The sequence below is a fragment of the Leptopilina heterotoma genome, unplaced genomic scaffold (genome assembly GCF_015476425.1).
Source record: "Leptopilina heterotoma isolate Lh14 unplaced genomic scaffold, ASM1547642v1 Lhet_55, whole genome shotgun sequence".
In the NCBI taxonomy this organism is placed as follows: domain Eukaryota; kingdom Metazoa; phylum Arthropoda; class Insecta; order Hymenoptera; family Figitidae; genus Leptopilina; species Leptopilina heterotoma.
In genome coordinates, this window is record NW_025111119.1 from 1,024,900 (window position 1) to 1,038,893 (window position 13,994).

At 25.7% G+C, this 13,994-nt stretch overlaps 2 protein-coding genes across 4 annotated transcripts; one reads left to right on the forward strand and one right to left on the reverse strand.

Annotated features, from left to right (window-relative positions):
• Window positions 1-276: 276 nt before the first annotated feature.
• On the reverse strand, window positions 277-8,443 carry LOC122508621 (dnaJ homolog subfamily C member 10-like). Of its 3 annotated transcripts, none has more exons than XM_043622079.1 (13): window positions 8,291-8,443; window positions 8,020-8,153; window positions 7,045-7,198; window positions 6,524-6,740; window positions 6,230-6,441; window positions 5,721-5,945; window positions 5,405-5,614; window positions 5,045-5,171; window positions 4,624-4,842; window positions 4,195-4,470; window positions 3,702-3,978; window positions 1,598-1,796; window positions 277-1,369 (listed from the first exon to the last, which is right to left on the reverse strand). In XM_043622079.1, coding segments are annotated over exons 2-13 (2,328 nt in total). In that variant the 5' UTR covers window positions 8,022-8,153; window positions 8,291-8,443; the 3' UTR covers window positions 277-1,159. The 3 variants fall into 3 exon arrangements, with proteins under 3 accessions (XP_043478014.1, XP_043478011.1, XP_043478010.1); XM_043622076.1 differs by having other exon boundaries at window positions 8,233-8,443; XM_043622075.1 differs by having other exon boundaries at window positions 8,020-8,443.
• Window positions 8,444-10,506: 2,063 nt separating this feature from the next.
• LOC122508591 (potassium/sodium hyperpolarization-activated cyclic nucleotide-gated channel 1-like) lies at window positions 10,507-13,856 on the forward strand. The gene is made up of 9 exons (XM_043622040.1): window positions 10,507-10,560; window positions 10,705-10,943; window positions 11,029-11,244; window positions 11,429-11,600; window positions 11,746-11,885; window positions 12,061-12,248; window positions 12,546-12,751; window positions 12,870-13,079; window positions 13,309-13,856. The coding sequence occupies exons 1-9, from the start codon at window positions 10,507-10,509 to the stop codon at window positions 13,606-13,608; spliced, it is 1,725 nt and encodes a 574-aa protein (XP_043477975.1). The 3' UTR covers window positions 13,609-13,856.
• The last annotated feature ends 138 nt before the right edge of the window (window positions 13,857-13,994 follow it).

Here is a 13,994-nt window from a genome sequence, read left to right on the forward strand (position 1 = left end):
GAAATTCTTTGTTAACAAAATTTTTATAATAAACTTTGCGGATAAACTAAGTCGAATATTATAAATTATGTGTTTCCAAAGTTGTTAGTTAATAAAGTTATTTGACAGTAATTGTCAATAGTTGTGATTTGACACAGGAAACCTATCCTTCGCATTTTTTCAAATTAGAAATGAAACTTTTTGATAAAGTTCAACCTTATGTTTATGTTGTTGAATATCAAAAACGTGGATTACCACATGTGCAGTGGTGATTAGTGTTTGGATAAAAATGGAAAATGTTTTAAAAGTTACTTTACAAAGAAATTAAATGATCGAGTTAATATAGGTAAAGTTTCTACTATATATTAATTTTAATTAAAATTAAAAATGAATTTTTATTAAGTAGACGTAAATTCTACCTGCAATGAATCAGTTTATAAAATTTGCCACATTAAGAAAATTATCGAAATTTTTTTAAAAATAGTTTCTGTCTAATTGTACACCTTTCCACATCGATACATTAAAAATTCAATTTTTTTACTCTATAATAATTCTAATAATAAATATTAAAAAATCATCTGTGAAATATTATTTAAAGTACATACAAATGTAAGTAAATTTAAAATTTGATAAAAAAAATACGAATTCGAATTTTATCACATCGCAGATCGTAACTTACTTAATTAGTTTATGAAAATTATAAAAAATTATTCGGATATCGATATTCTTTAGTTCAAATCTAGTTCAGATATTTGATACTTAAAGGAATGATTTTTAAAGTATTGCTTTCGTTCTAAATTATTTTATATTTAAAAAAATATCGATACCCGACTTACTAAGCACCATAATTCCTTACATTCTTGTACTAAATTTAATTATTAAATTGCAAAAAAATTAACTAATAAATAGAAAATTCTAACCTAGATTAGAATCAGTAACATTGGTAAAAATTCTCTTTGATTTTACACAAAGATTCCGTTTGACAATTTCTTTTAACTAATAAATTAAATTGACTAAATTTTGCTACAAAGATTACAAATTAATTCTCTTTGTATTCAATTGACCATTAACAACAGTCGGTCAATTTAAAATAACAATTTTATCAATTGAATATCATAAAATTGTTAATTTTCCGTTTTTATAAAATAGATCACAAGGCACCTACTTGATTCAACGATAATTACAGTTCATCGTGTTTTTCTTCTGTTTTGAGTTTTAACATTTTCAAAACATTACTCTGTATTTCCTCAGCTTTGAAACCATCTATTCTGTAACTTGATTTTCGTCCATAAAGCATTAGAGTTGGATAAGCTTGAATTCCAGATTGCGAGCATTGTGATCTATACATTTCACAATTGAGTCGCGCTACTCGAATTTTTCCCTCAAGAAGCTATAATAATAATTAAGAATTATAAATTATTTGGGTATAATTTTAGTATTCTTTTTAACAATAGCAAAAAAATGTAAAACTCTAAGAAAAGCAATTCAAAAAATTAATTTTTAAAAAATTAGATTTTGTTTAAAAAATTAGATATTTTATAAAATTTATTTTTTTAAATGAATCAATTTTTTATTTGAGAATAATTTATTAAAACTAAAAAAAGAATACTTTACGAACCTGGGCAGCAATATTATAGTGAGGCTCCAGTCTTTGGCAATGTCCGCACCATGGTGCGTAAAAATCTACCAAGTAGAGTTCATTTCCTTTTAGAACTTCCTTTTGAAATGAATTGGAGGTCAGCTCTTTGACTTTGACTGGGAAAAATCCAGTAATCCAGAGTAACATCGATGAGGAATCTCTTTGTCCATTGTATAATCTATATTCAAAAAGAAAAATTATTTCACCTCAAATATTAAAGATTGAAGTTAAAAGAAATTAATTTGTTATTAATTGGGTGATTCTTCTAAAAATGCCAACCTCATGTATTTTTAACTCGAATTTTTATTATTACGAAAAGCTCAAATCAACAACATTTTTATATATTTCTTGCAGAAAATTATTACTTCAACTTGGTTTATTATTAATATAATAATTTTTTATTTATATTCCTTCGAGTTGGTATTTTCTAAAAATATGTTAATCTACGTAAGTTTATCTACCTTCACATTCTCATATAGTTTATAGTACAAATTTTAAATACCAAAAAATTTATCTTGTAGTTAAAAAATTCTGTTAAGTCTCCCAAAACTATTAAACTAAATATGTTTATTATTATGTTTGGTTATGGAAAACTAAAAAGTTTATTTATTGAAATTATAATAATTCGACCGAGTGATAAATTTATTATAATTAATTTTTTTGCCGAGTTAAAAATTGAAATAATTAGGAATTGAGAATTATGTTAAGAGTTAGTTAATAGAACAACTTTTAAGAGGGAAAAAAGAAATAAATTTGCCACCCTTGGCAACAAAAGATGCGTACTTCTAACGGCCATATTAGTTTTATACAATTTCGCCGGATTTTAGAAATTAAATATCTAGAATTGTTATTTAATTCTTCAAATCTACTAATTAATCGTTTCAAATAGTATAAATTTTAAATATTTTAAATAAATATCATAGTAAACAATGGAACTAAACATCACAAATGAAAATTTATCCAGAAAAAAAAAGAAGCCACGGGAAGGAAAGTTTTCCTAATAGAAAAAATTGAAAGAAAATAAAAATAATCAAAAACTTACACGAATGATCAAAAGTATCGCACAATCCCTTCATTATTTCACCGGGAAAACACATTTTTATTGAATGATTACAACGATTTTGTTGGATGTTAAAATAAAACTGTTTGATTGAACGTGTTGAAGCGTGCTTTGTGTGACCGGCGTCTACCAGGAATGAATAAAGAATGGTGGAAGGTGGACAAGGGAACGGGACGCAGGGTGGAGGGGAGGTAATACTACTGGAGTCACAAAGAAACTATTCCTTCAAATTCAAATAATCGTTTTATGACTCCAGCAGTTTTTACTAGAGTGCCGGTAAAATTCAAAAATATTAGAATTACTAAAAGTTACAAAACTAATTCTAATAACATAAAAGTATAAAAATAAACTATTAAACCTTTTTCGAATTGAAAAATTCTTTTATGTAATTAAATTATAAGTACTTAATTGACTTTATTTAATTAATGAATTAAATTAATCTAATTACTTTATTGATTCTATTTAATAAAAGAAAAATAGTGGCAAAAGCGAAATTTAATATGGCGACGCTTTTAGAAATGCAAAATATCATTTTTTACTAATAATAATAATAATAATAATAATAATAATAATAATAATAATAATAATAACAAACGATAATAAACTTTCACGAACCAAACAATATAAACAAAATTTTCTAAAACTAAGGAATAAAGATAGAGTAATTTTTAAATGTTGGAACCGCTGAATATAAATTTGTAGTCAAATTTAAAAAATTCAAAATGGAAGACTTTAAAAATTTTGATATATTTGCTTAAAATTTGTTACTCGGGGGTTTTCAGGGTCGCTGAATACGAATCTATGGTCGAATTTTTAAAAATTCAAAATGGCGGATTCAATATGGAGGACAATATGGAAGAATGGAAGGCTTTTAAAAAATTTTGTCCTATTTGCTTAAAACTTGTTACTCGGGGGTTTTCTTAATTTTTAACATAATTGTTTATAGAAAATTAAAAAATGATTAGTAATTGAAAGTTGAAGAAAGGTGGAAAAAATTATAAAAACTCGTTTTTAATTACTTACGCAACTGTATTGAGTCCTTCACTTCCCTCGGGATAAAGTCTAATTGTTGGATAACTTTGAATTCCCTGCGTTCTACAGAGACTCGATTCGGCGTCACAATTAATTTTTGCTATCTTCACAAAATTCAATGGTCTCAATGCCTTTGCAACTGAAGTCCATTCGGATGCCAATTGTTGACAAGGACCACACCATGGGGCAAAATAGTCCACTACCCATAGAAGTTTACTTTTCTTCTTCACTAATCTCTGATTGAAATTTTTCGACGTAATTTCTATGACTGGGGAAAAAAAGGGAAAAATTACATCTAATGAAGAAAGAAAGGAACAATTACATCTAGTGAAGAAAGAAAGGTAAAATTACATCTAGTGAAGAAAGAAAGGAAAAATTACATCTAATGAAGAAAGAAAGAAAAAATTACATTTAGTGAAGAAAGAAAAGAAAAATTACATCTAGTGAAGAAAGAAAAGAAAAATAATTTTCATTTCACTCTCACCTGAGGGATTCATAGCCTCGTGAATGAATTGAACGATATTCGAGGCGGTTTTTTGCACCGTAAATTGAATCGTTTCTGTGCCATTAATTAACATTGCAGTTGGATACGATCGAATGTTATATTGTCTACAAATATTTGAATGAACTGTACAATCGACTGTCCCAAAATGCACAGACGATGAATCAAATTCCAAAGAGGCTTTTCTTACTTCCGGCAAGAATTCTAAACACGGTGGACACCAGGGCGCGTACCAATCGACAAACCAGGCTTCATTTCCTGTTAAAAATTTAAAATTAAATTTAATTAGAAAATAACATTAAATACAGAACTAAATTAAAGTAGAAAATAAAATTAAATATTAAGAAATGTAATTTAATTAAAAAATAAAATTACGCATTAAAAAATTTAATTTCAATAAAAAAAACTCACCGTTTTCTCTCTTAAGAATTGAGAGTATTTTTTCCGCCGATAGTGCCCAGACATTTTTTGCTTTAACACTATTTTTTGCGAATCGGGAAATATCGTTAATTGTATTTTTACCATGATTCAATTCAAAAGCGCCGCCCGGTTTTAAAACACCCCACGAAGGATAGTGATTCACGTTCAAATCCCTACACAAATTTCCATATTTCACGCAATTTATTTTACCTGAAAAATAATGCAAAAGTTTTTTAAAAAATTTCATAAACAAAATCAAATGAAGAGAATAAAATAGATAAAGAATCAAATTTAAAAAAATAGATAAGAATCAAATTGAAAAAAAAAATTTGTTAATTTAAAAAGAAAAAAAGAAAATAATAAAAAAACAATAATTTCAACAAAAAAAAATGGTAAATTGATGAAAATTCACCTAAATTCATTCCTTGAATGATGCTTGGTAATTTTTTCAATTGAACATCCAATTCGGTCGCGTGTCCCATGTAGAAACAAATTAACCAACCGTCTTCATTCTGAGATTCAAAATTTTTTTGCACTTTCTGCAAAAAAAGAGAGAAAATATAAATTTGTAAAAAAAATAAATTCAAAATTTAATAATACAAAAATTAATTAAAATATTAAGTAAATTTAATAAATGCCATAATTATAAAATATTAACTAAAATATTTAAATTGGAAATTAAATTTTTTTTCCAAAATTTTTCATTTTATTTTCAATTTTATAAATTATGAATTATAAATTACAAATAAAATGGAAAATCATAAATTCCCACCTCAAAATCCAAATCGCTGATATCTTGCGGCTCGGGCAATTGATCGAGAATATTTTTCACTAATTCATCAACATCGGCTGCGTCTTCCAAAGAAATTGGTTTCCAATTATCTTCATTTTTTGGCGGGAAATAAATAACGCCACTATCTTCGGAAAATTTACCATCGCAATCATTTTCGCATTGAAAAATTCTTACATTTATCATTTTATCCTGAAATTAAAAAAAAAAATTTTAAGAAAAGAAGGTAAAAATTAATTATGTTAATAATAATAATAACAATTTTAATAATAAATATAAAATAAATACTGTTACTCACAAATATTGCGGCAACTTTAAGTCTTTCGTCGGACGTAAAACAATTACGATTATTATTGCAGACAAAAACTAATGTCGGCTTTTCTGATGTTTCAAGTCCTTTTAATAAATGATTCCATATTTTTTTCGTTATTTTCTCAATTTTTGCATCGAGACGATCCAAGACAAATTGTAAAATTTCCTCGTGCGATTTTTCACTCGTGTAACGAACGCCATGATTTGAATTCTGAAAAAAATCATAAATTATGAATATATTCTTAATATTTTTCTTAAATAATTAATTAAGAATTAAATTGATTGGATTAATTAAATTAACTAAATTAATGCCAATTTAACCTTTTTGAAAACTACAAAAATTTTTTTTACTTGAATTTAGTTAAGATTCAAAGTTTTTTTTTCTTGAAATTAAATATAATGAAAATTAATTATAAACAAAAGAGACTTTCTTTTTGTAAAAAAAAATTGAAAGAGAACATTTTTGTTGAATTAAAAATTTTTTTTTTGTTAAACCTTTGGATAGTGCATTATCGTTGGATACGATTGAATTCCAATTTGATTGCATAGTTGCCAATCGTCCTCGCAATTCACGGCGCCAACGCGAATCACACCCTCGAGTTCTTTGGCTACTCGACGCCAAACTGGCGCCAAATGATGACAATGACTACACATTGGCGAATAAAAATTCACCAACCACATTTTTTCCGAGTCCATTACACTTTCGACTGAAAAATACGCAAATTACTATTATTATTTAAAAAAAAAAAAAAAAGCTTAAAGGTAAAATTTTAAATTTTAAAAACGTACAATAATCGTTTCTGTTCAGAGTCATAATTTGTGGATCATCATCATAAATTCCAAAATTATTCTGATAATAATTCCATGAATGATATTGATTTCGGTTATGATTATTGTCGAGTCCATCTTCGCCGTGAATATCGTATTTTTTCCTTAAATCCGGATCCTTTAATACTTCATAGGCTCTAGTGAGTTTCACGAAATTATCATGTGCCTTTGGATCGTCCTTTAAAAAACAGAAATTTTTTTTTGTTTAAAAATAAAAATTAAATGAACAATAAATAAAAATATAGAAGTAAAAAAAATTAAAAAACAAAATTAAGTAAACATATATAAATAAATAAAAAAAATAAGTAAATAAAAAGAAACATAAAAATAAAAAAAAAGTTAATGAAAATAAATTTAAAAATGTTAACTTTAGTTTACTTTTTTTATTTAAAATAATTTAAAATAAATAAAAAAAAGTTAACAGAAGTTAACTTTTATTTTATTTATTTTTATTAACTTTTTTTTTTATTATTTTTATTTACTGTATTTTTATCCGGATGTTGAGTAACGGCGAGTTTTTTGAATGCTTGTCTAATCTCTCGTTGATCGGCTGTCCTTTGTAAGCCCAAAAGCTCGTAAAAATCATCGCCCCATACAAGACAATTAGTCAGTAAAAAAAGAAAAATTGTCGTTTGCCTGTAAAAAAAAGAAGACAATACGTTTAAAATTGAAATAGAAAATTATAAAAAACAGCAAAAAAAAATAAATTTTTTAAACGTAAATGAAAATTAAGGGATTAAATAACTTTTATATTATAAAACAAATTTTCAAACCTTAGGAAACGAATTTCTTAAATAAAAAAAATAATTTAAAAAACTAGTTAATTTAAGGTTTGATAATAAATATTTTAAATTTAATTTTATGTATTTTATTATTGAACACTTTAACAATTAATTAAGTATAAAATTTCAATTAAAAAAAAAAAATTATTAATAGTATCAGGGTTATAAAATTTTATTTTATTTTAAAAAAATATTATTTAAAAATTTAAAAGCTTTAATAATAAAAATAAATAAATTATTTATTATATTAAATATTAAATTAATTTATAAAAATTGAACTAAATTAAAACTTTCAATCTTATTTAATCTTATTAACTTTTTAAATCTTAAATTTTTTTTAAAATTGTAAAAAATCAAGAAGCTTATGCAAGTAAGGCTCACTTCAAGTGTAAACGAACAAAAACAAACTTCAGGTGTTAAGAACGATTATTTATTGTTTATTTTATAAATATTGATAAATACAAAATAAATATTGAATTTTATTTATAAGGAAAAAATTCACTAATATTGCATTAAAAAAAAATTTACATTCTGTGAATAATTTTGAGGCCTAAGAAAAAAAATCTTCAAAGAATTTATAAATTTCAGGAAATTCTAAAATTCGAACAAAAAAATGCACTCAAACCAAAAAGAAATAGAAAAATATCCTTAAAAGGAAAAAAAATATATACTTACATTTTTCCAGAGGTAGGTTCTAACACATGAAGTTTCTTAATAAAAAAAATTCTCCTAAAATTGTAACTTCATTGAATTTTTATTTTAAAAATACCACAGTTATAACTTTCACTGGCGTAATTTTAACACCCACGCTTGAAAAAAAATACAGATAGAATATAATCTAACGTCTACTACCCTATTTGGAAATATTATAATATCATTCAAGCCAACCTTAAAAATTACGGTTTTTTCTTTTCTCTCTTTTAATCCGAAAAATATGAAAAATTACCTAAAAACGAGATTAAATTCAGATATAGAAAAATAAATTCCCTATGTAGTTATTGATAGAATGATTTATTATTTTCGATAAATCTAGTTTATTTACAAAAAGAATAAAAATTATCTCGATGCCGCACTTAAACGACAGGACGCACACTTTAATACACTTGCCGCAACGTGGCCTTAAAGAAATTCGCTACATTACCAACACAGGCGTTGAAAAAAAAATTTAAGACTCGTCTCAACACGTTTGGTTTTGCAAGAGAATTATATTTATTCAACAAAAAAGATAATTATCTGCAAAAGAAATATTTTGACAATATTTTATTTGTTTTTCATTTACCGAATTTATTTAATACAAAATTTTCATTTCAACAAAATTTAACGAAATTTATGTTTAATTATATTCTTTAATTTACCGGAATTATTCGGAAAAATTTATTAACTTAAACAAGTGTTTTATTTTAGAAAAATTTGTTATATAGTTAATTTTTTATTTTTAAACTTCAGGTTTTGGATATTTATTTAGTACTCATTAGTATATATTTGTCAAATTATTTTAGAATTTATTCTCGAATTTAATTTACCGAATTTCAATGGTTCGAAATTGATTTTAAAAAATATTTTATACAAAAGAATTTTTATTTATACGAATAATGTTACTCCGCAACGTTTCGAAGTCGACGGATTTCCTCTTCAGGAAATTTCATATTGCATTATTTTTAATGAATGGAATTTTTTCTCATCGTTTAGAACAAAATGTTTCTATCGTGTATAAAGGATCCTTCCTATATTTTATACTCTCCTGCTCATTACAAAAATAAAAAAAAAATAATGTCATGCGTCACAAAGAAAGGGATCTAAGAAGCAAAATTTTATAGGTTATGTTTATTGTCCCTTTTTCCCCTTCTTACCATGAAAATAAGGGATTTTTTTTAATTTTGTAAAATGAAAAATATTGCATTGTTTGAATGTAATGAAGGTTTAAATATACGTCTCACGTATAAATCGAATTTTTTCTCATCGTTTAGAACAAAATGTTTCTACTGTTTCTGTGGTGTTCGTGGTGTTTAAAAAACCGTTTTCATCTCCATCAGATCTCCATAGTCTCTATAGTCTTTTTGCTCCATAGTTTTGGATGGAATGAAACTGTAGTGGTGGGGGCATTGAAAGTTCTTGCCTTCTATTCGAGTAAAATACAACTTCAGAAATCGACCGCTGAGAGCGTAACGATTACTTTTTATTTTCGTATTTTTTTTACCACAAATGTTAGTTATTGACTAATTACTAAAACTAAACAATTTTTTTTATTATAAATAGAAAACATAATTTTTTCCTCTTAAAATTTAAAAAAACATTAAACTATATATTCTTGGTTAAAAAAAGAAAAATAGGAAGTAAACTTTAAACTGCAGAGTACAATTTTATTCTCAGCATCATTGTCGTTTGATAATTATAAAAGAAAAACAATTATTAATCTTCACTTTGTAAAATAACCACTTAATTTATTAAATAATTAATTAGCATTAACTTTATTATACCTTCTATTTTCTTTCACATCCTGAAATTTCGTACCACACTTCTGCGGCCTGAATCTGTATTATTACTACTTTCCTCGTTGCGCATGTGCCATAGATCACCCGCGAATTTCAAATTACAAAAAATAGAAAACTTTGAAATTTCCATTTATTAATAAATAACAATTAAAATAATAATAACAGTTCAAAGAACCCAGTAAAAAAAAACTAATTCAAATGAATTGAAACGAATTAACATTTTTGGTAGGCTCCAATTCGTATTTGTCACAAAGCGGGATTCACTCAAGCTCTTTGTATATTCAATTGAATTTATTTCAATATGTACCAATTTGTCCAAACGAATTCGCATTCGAAAGAAATGGCCAAGGAATGCATTGAATTCGTGCTAACGAATTGAAAAAAAATTAAAGGCTCAAAACTTGTCCAGTGAATTGGTACGGATAGAAGGTTCGGAAGTTCAATACAGTTTCACGAATTCAGGAAAATTGCATCATGGCTCCAATTTGTATTTGTCACAAAGCGGGATTCACGAAAGCTCTTTGTGAATTCTTTTTAATTCATTTCAATTAGTTTTCGTTTACTGGGAAAACTTCAAGCTGCTTCAGAGAAACATTTTATTTATTGTTTTTCCATAGATGAGACGCTGAATTTTACCAACTAATTTTTGAATAATTTACAAAATTAAAAAATGGAGTTATTAGCATTCATTCCTGAAGTAGTCAATCCTCCTAACGATAATCAGGTAATGTTTCTACAAAATTCTTTTTTTTTTATAACAAAAAATCCATTTTTCAAAATAATAGTAACTTTTTTATAAAATTCGTAATTAATAAAAATAATAATAATAATATTTATTAATATTATTATTAATAATCTTATTATTTAGAATAAGCCATCGATTATTGATCACAAGTGCAATTTTATAAATCAAAATGAAAAGAGAAATATTTTCTTAACAAATGGATTGTTTACTGATATGCGACAATGGATTAGAAATTTATTTATTATGTCAAGAAAACTTCCATTCGCAAGGAATATTCTAAAAAGCACTGCTGCTGTTAATTACGAAATTAATCGACAAATTAAATTCTATCCTTACATGATACATCCTTTTTCTAGATTTAGGTATACAAATTGTGGGATTGTAAAAATTTTCAAAAAATATTTAATAAAAATTAAAAAATTAATTTTAATTTTATTTTTCTTTCAGAGTATGTTGGGTTATGTTTCTTGTTACGTTTACTATTCTTGCCCTATTTGTAATTCCAGTTCTAAATGCATTTTATTTCGAAATGCAAAAAGATTGGTATCCAATAACAATTTTTATCGATATTATTTTTCTTCTTGATATAATACTCAATTTTCTCACCGGTTATTATGATATACAGACGAGAAATGTTATTTTTGACATGAAAATTGTCGCTCAGTAAGTCTTGAAATTCATTAATCTAAATTTTTATTTATATAATATAACATAATATAATTATATAATATAATATAATATAATATAATATAATTGTATAATATAATATAATTATATAATATAATATAATAATATAATATGATAATTATATAATAAATAAATTTTTAATTCAAAATCCCTGCAACAGAAAATATTTTGGAAGCTACTTTTTTCTTGATTTGTTGACAATATTTCCAGAAGAACTCATAGACTATCTTGTATGTGGTATGGAAAACACTAAATGGTACATTCCAATTTTTAATTTTATGAAAATTATTACACTTCGTAATATTATGAAAGGTACGGAATATTTGAAGAAGGTAAATAATTATCAATCAAATGAGAAGATATAAATGACATTGTTTCATAGGGTTGGGACAGAGTTTCTTAGATGTAAATAAAATATGATGAATTTTATTTATCTAATAACATAATCTTGTTTATCCAAAAATTTATTATTTGCAGACATTTCGAGTCTCTATAAAAAACTACGAAATAATTAAACTGACGCTTATTGTTTCAATAACAATTCATTGGTCCGCTTGTTTGGAGTATTACGTGCCACAAGCCATTCACAAATCTGCAAATCTCCCAGGACGCAAAAAGTAATTTATTTTTTAAATATAATATATATATTTAAAGCTGAATATATGTAATTTAATTTTTTTAAAAATTTGAAAGTTTCAACCCCCAATAGTTTTTTCAAAAAATATTTCTTTCCGAATGCCTTTTTTTCATGCGGTCAGTAGCTTAGAAATAATTATTAAATTTAATTTTCAGCTCCTGGATATTAAGTGAGGTGATGTTAAGTAAAACAAGTAGAATACAAAAATATATATTTTCCTTACAACGAGCAACAACGGCTTTAGTTTCCTCCTCGCACATTTTACCAGTCTTTACCCTAGAGGACATGATTTTAAATTTGGTATTATCAATGTTTGGGAGACTTGGATTTATATATTTATTATGTACGCAAATTATCTTCTTCTCAATATTTTCTAAAAAAAAATTAATATATAACTAAATTTCTTAACCCTCTACCTACGCTAACTTATCCTAACTATTTAGCTCGAAGAGCTATGTAGCCCTAGGAACCTATTCTAAATAAATAAAATAAAAATTAAATGAAAATTTCATAATCCCCATATGTTATCCAAAATAGACGATTTCAGTCAATAACGGTCTCATGAGTAGACAGAGGGTTAAAAAGTGAGTAATTTCATTTTAAAAGTAAAATACTATATATCTCTTATTGATAATTTTAGTTAAGTTCGTTGAAATATCGAATCTCTATTATTCATCCACTAAAAAAAGAAGCAAACATCTTCGACAATTACGTGAATTCATGAAAATGAAAGAATTACCAGAAAACACGCAAAATCGTCTCCTCGCCTATTATGATTATTATAATAAACGAAATTTTGATAGAGAAAAAATTATCTTCTCCCAAGTCACTCCACATCTTCGTCAGGTGTTGAAAACAAAATTTTTGCTTGTGGGATTCAATTATAATTATAGTTTGCGACATAAATTTTCTATATCTAAACTTGTTTGATTTAACTTATTATTTAATATTTCGATACTTATAGGAACTGATTCTGCATAGGTGTAAAAAACTGTTCGACACTGTTGTTCTCTTTCAACATCTACCGCAGGAAATTAAAATCAAAGTTGCAGAATCCATTGAACCGAAAATTTATTTGCCTGATGATGAAATTGTTAAAGCAAATACTCCTGGCGAACTATTCTTTTATATTGTTTCCGGAACTGTCGCCGTTTATTCGAGTAAAGGAAAAGAGGTAAAATTTATGAAATGGCGTCTAACAGGTATTGAGATCCTTCAATTAATTCCTAACAATAAAGTCAATTCAGTTTATTTTAAATTCAAATTCTCTCTACAATTTCCAAAGAAAACAACATATTTAACAATTTTTTAAAAATCACTACAAAGTATTTAACTACATTATACAATAATTAGATATTCGCATAGAATTAACAATTGTATACAACAACTATTTTATATTTTAGATATGTCATTTAGACGACGGTTGTTATTTCGGTGATATTTCATTGGTAATGAAGAACGAGACGCGCATTGCAAGTGTTTATGCAATAGAAATTTGCGAAATGTTTGTATTATCTCGTGACAATTTTCTCCAAGCAATAAATAATTATCCAGGTCTTTTGAACCGTTTGCAAAAAGTTGCACTACAAACATTGGAATTTATGAATTTGCCCGAAGAATCAACTAATACAGAACAAACTTCATTTCCAATGAAGAGTGTTAACATCAGTAATATTAGAGGTTCTCGAGGATTATTCAGTTAGACGAAAGTATAATCATATACAGCTTTGTTAAATTGTTACCTCTGCAGTATAAAATTTCTAATATTTAATTTATTTCTACTATATACTTCTTTTCTAATTTAATTTTACATAACAATGTATCAGCAAATCTAAATTTGATGATTCGGGCCTTCGGGGACTGAAGTAATCTTTAGCATTTATTCTTTCTTTCTTTCTTCAATACTGAAGAAAGAATAAATGCTAAATGCGTTTTCTTCAGTCCTGAAGAAAAAATAAATGCTAATGCGCTTTCTTCAGTACTGAAGAAAGAATAAATGCTAAATGCGCTTTCTTCAGTCCTGAAGAAAGAATAAATGCTAAATACTTTTTTCAGTCCTGAAGAAAGAACAAATGCTAAATACTTTCTT

What these genes read in the sequence shown, in the direction of transcription:
- LOC122508621 (XM_043622079.1), bottom strand. An exon ending in CGATAATGCACTATCCAAAG is followed by an intron (nt 5,946 to 6,229) that starts GTTTAACAAAAA and finishes GATTTTTTTCAG; the next exon opens with AATTCAAATCATGGCGTTCG. An exon ending in CATTCAAGGAATGAATTTAG is followed by an intron (nt 4,843 to 5,044) that starts GTGAATTTTCAT and finishes ATTATTTTTCAG; the next exon opens with GTAAAATAAATTGCGTGAAA.
- LOC122508591 (XM_043622040.1), top strand. Translation starts at nt 10,507, where the DNA reads ATGGAGTTATTAGCATTCATTCCTGAAGTAGTCAATCCTCCTAACGAT. An exon ending in GACATGAAAATTGTCGCTCA is followed by an intron (nt 11,245 to 11,428) that starts GTAAGTCTTGAA and finishes TCCCTGCAACAG; the next exon opens with AAAATATTTTGGAAGCTACT. An exon ending in GTACGGAATATTTGAAGAAG is followed by an intron (nt 11,601 to 11,745) that starts GTAAATAATTAT and finishes TATTATTTGCAG; the next exon opens with ACATTTCGAGTCTCTATAAA.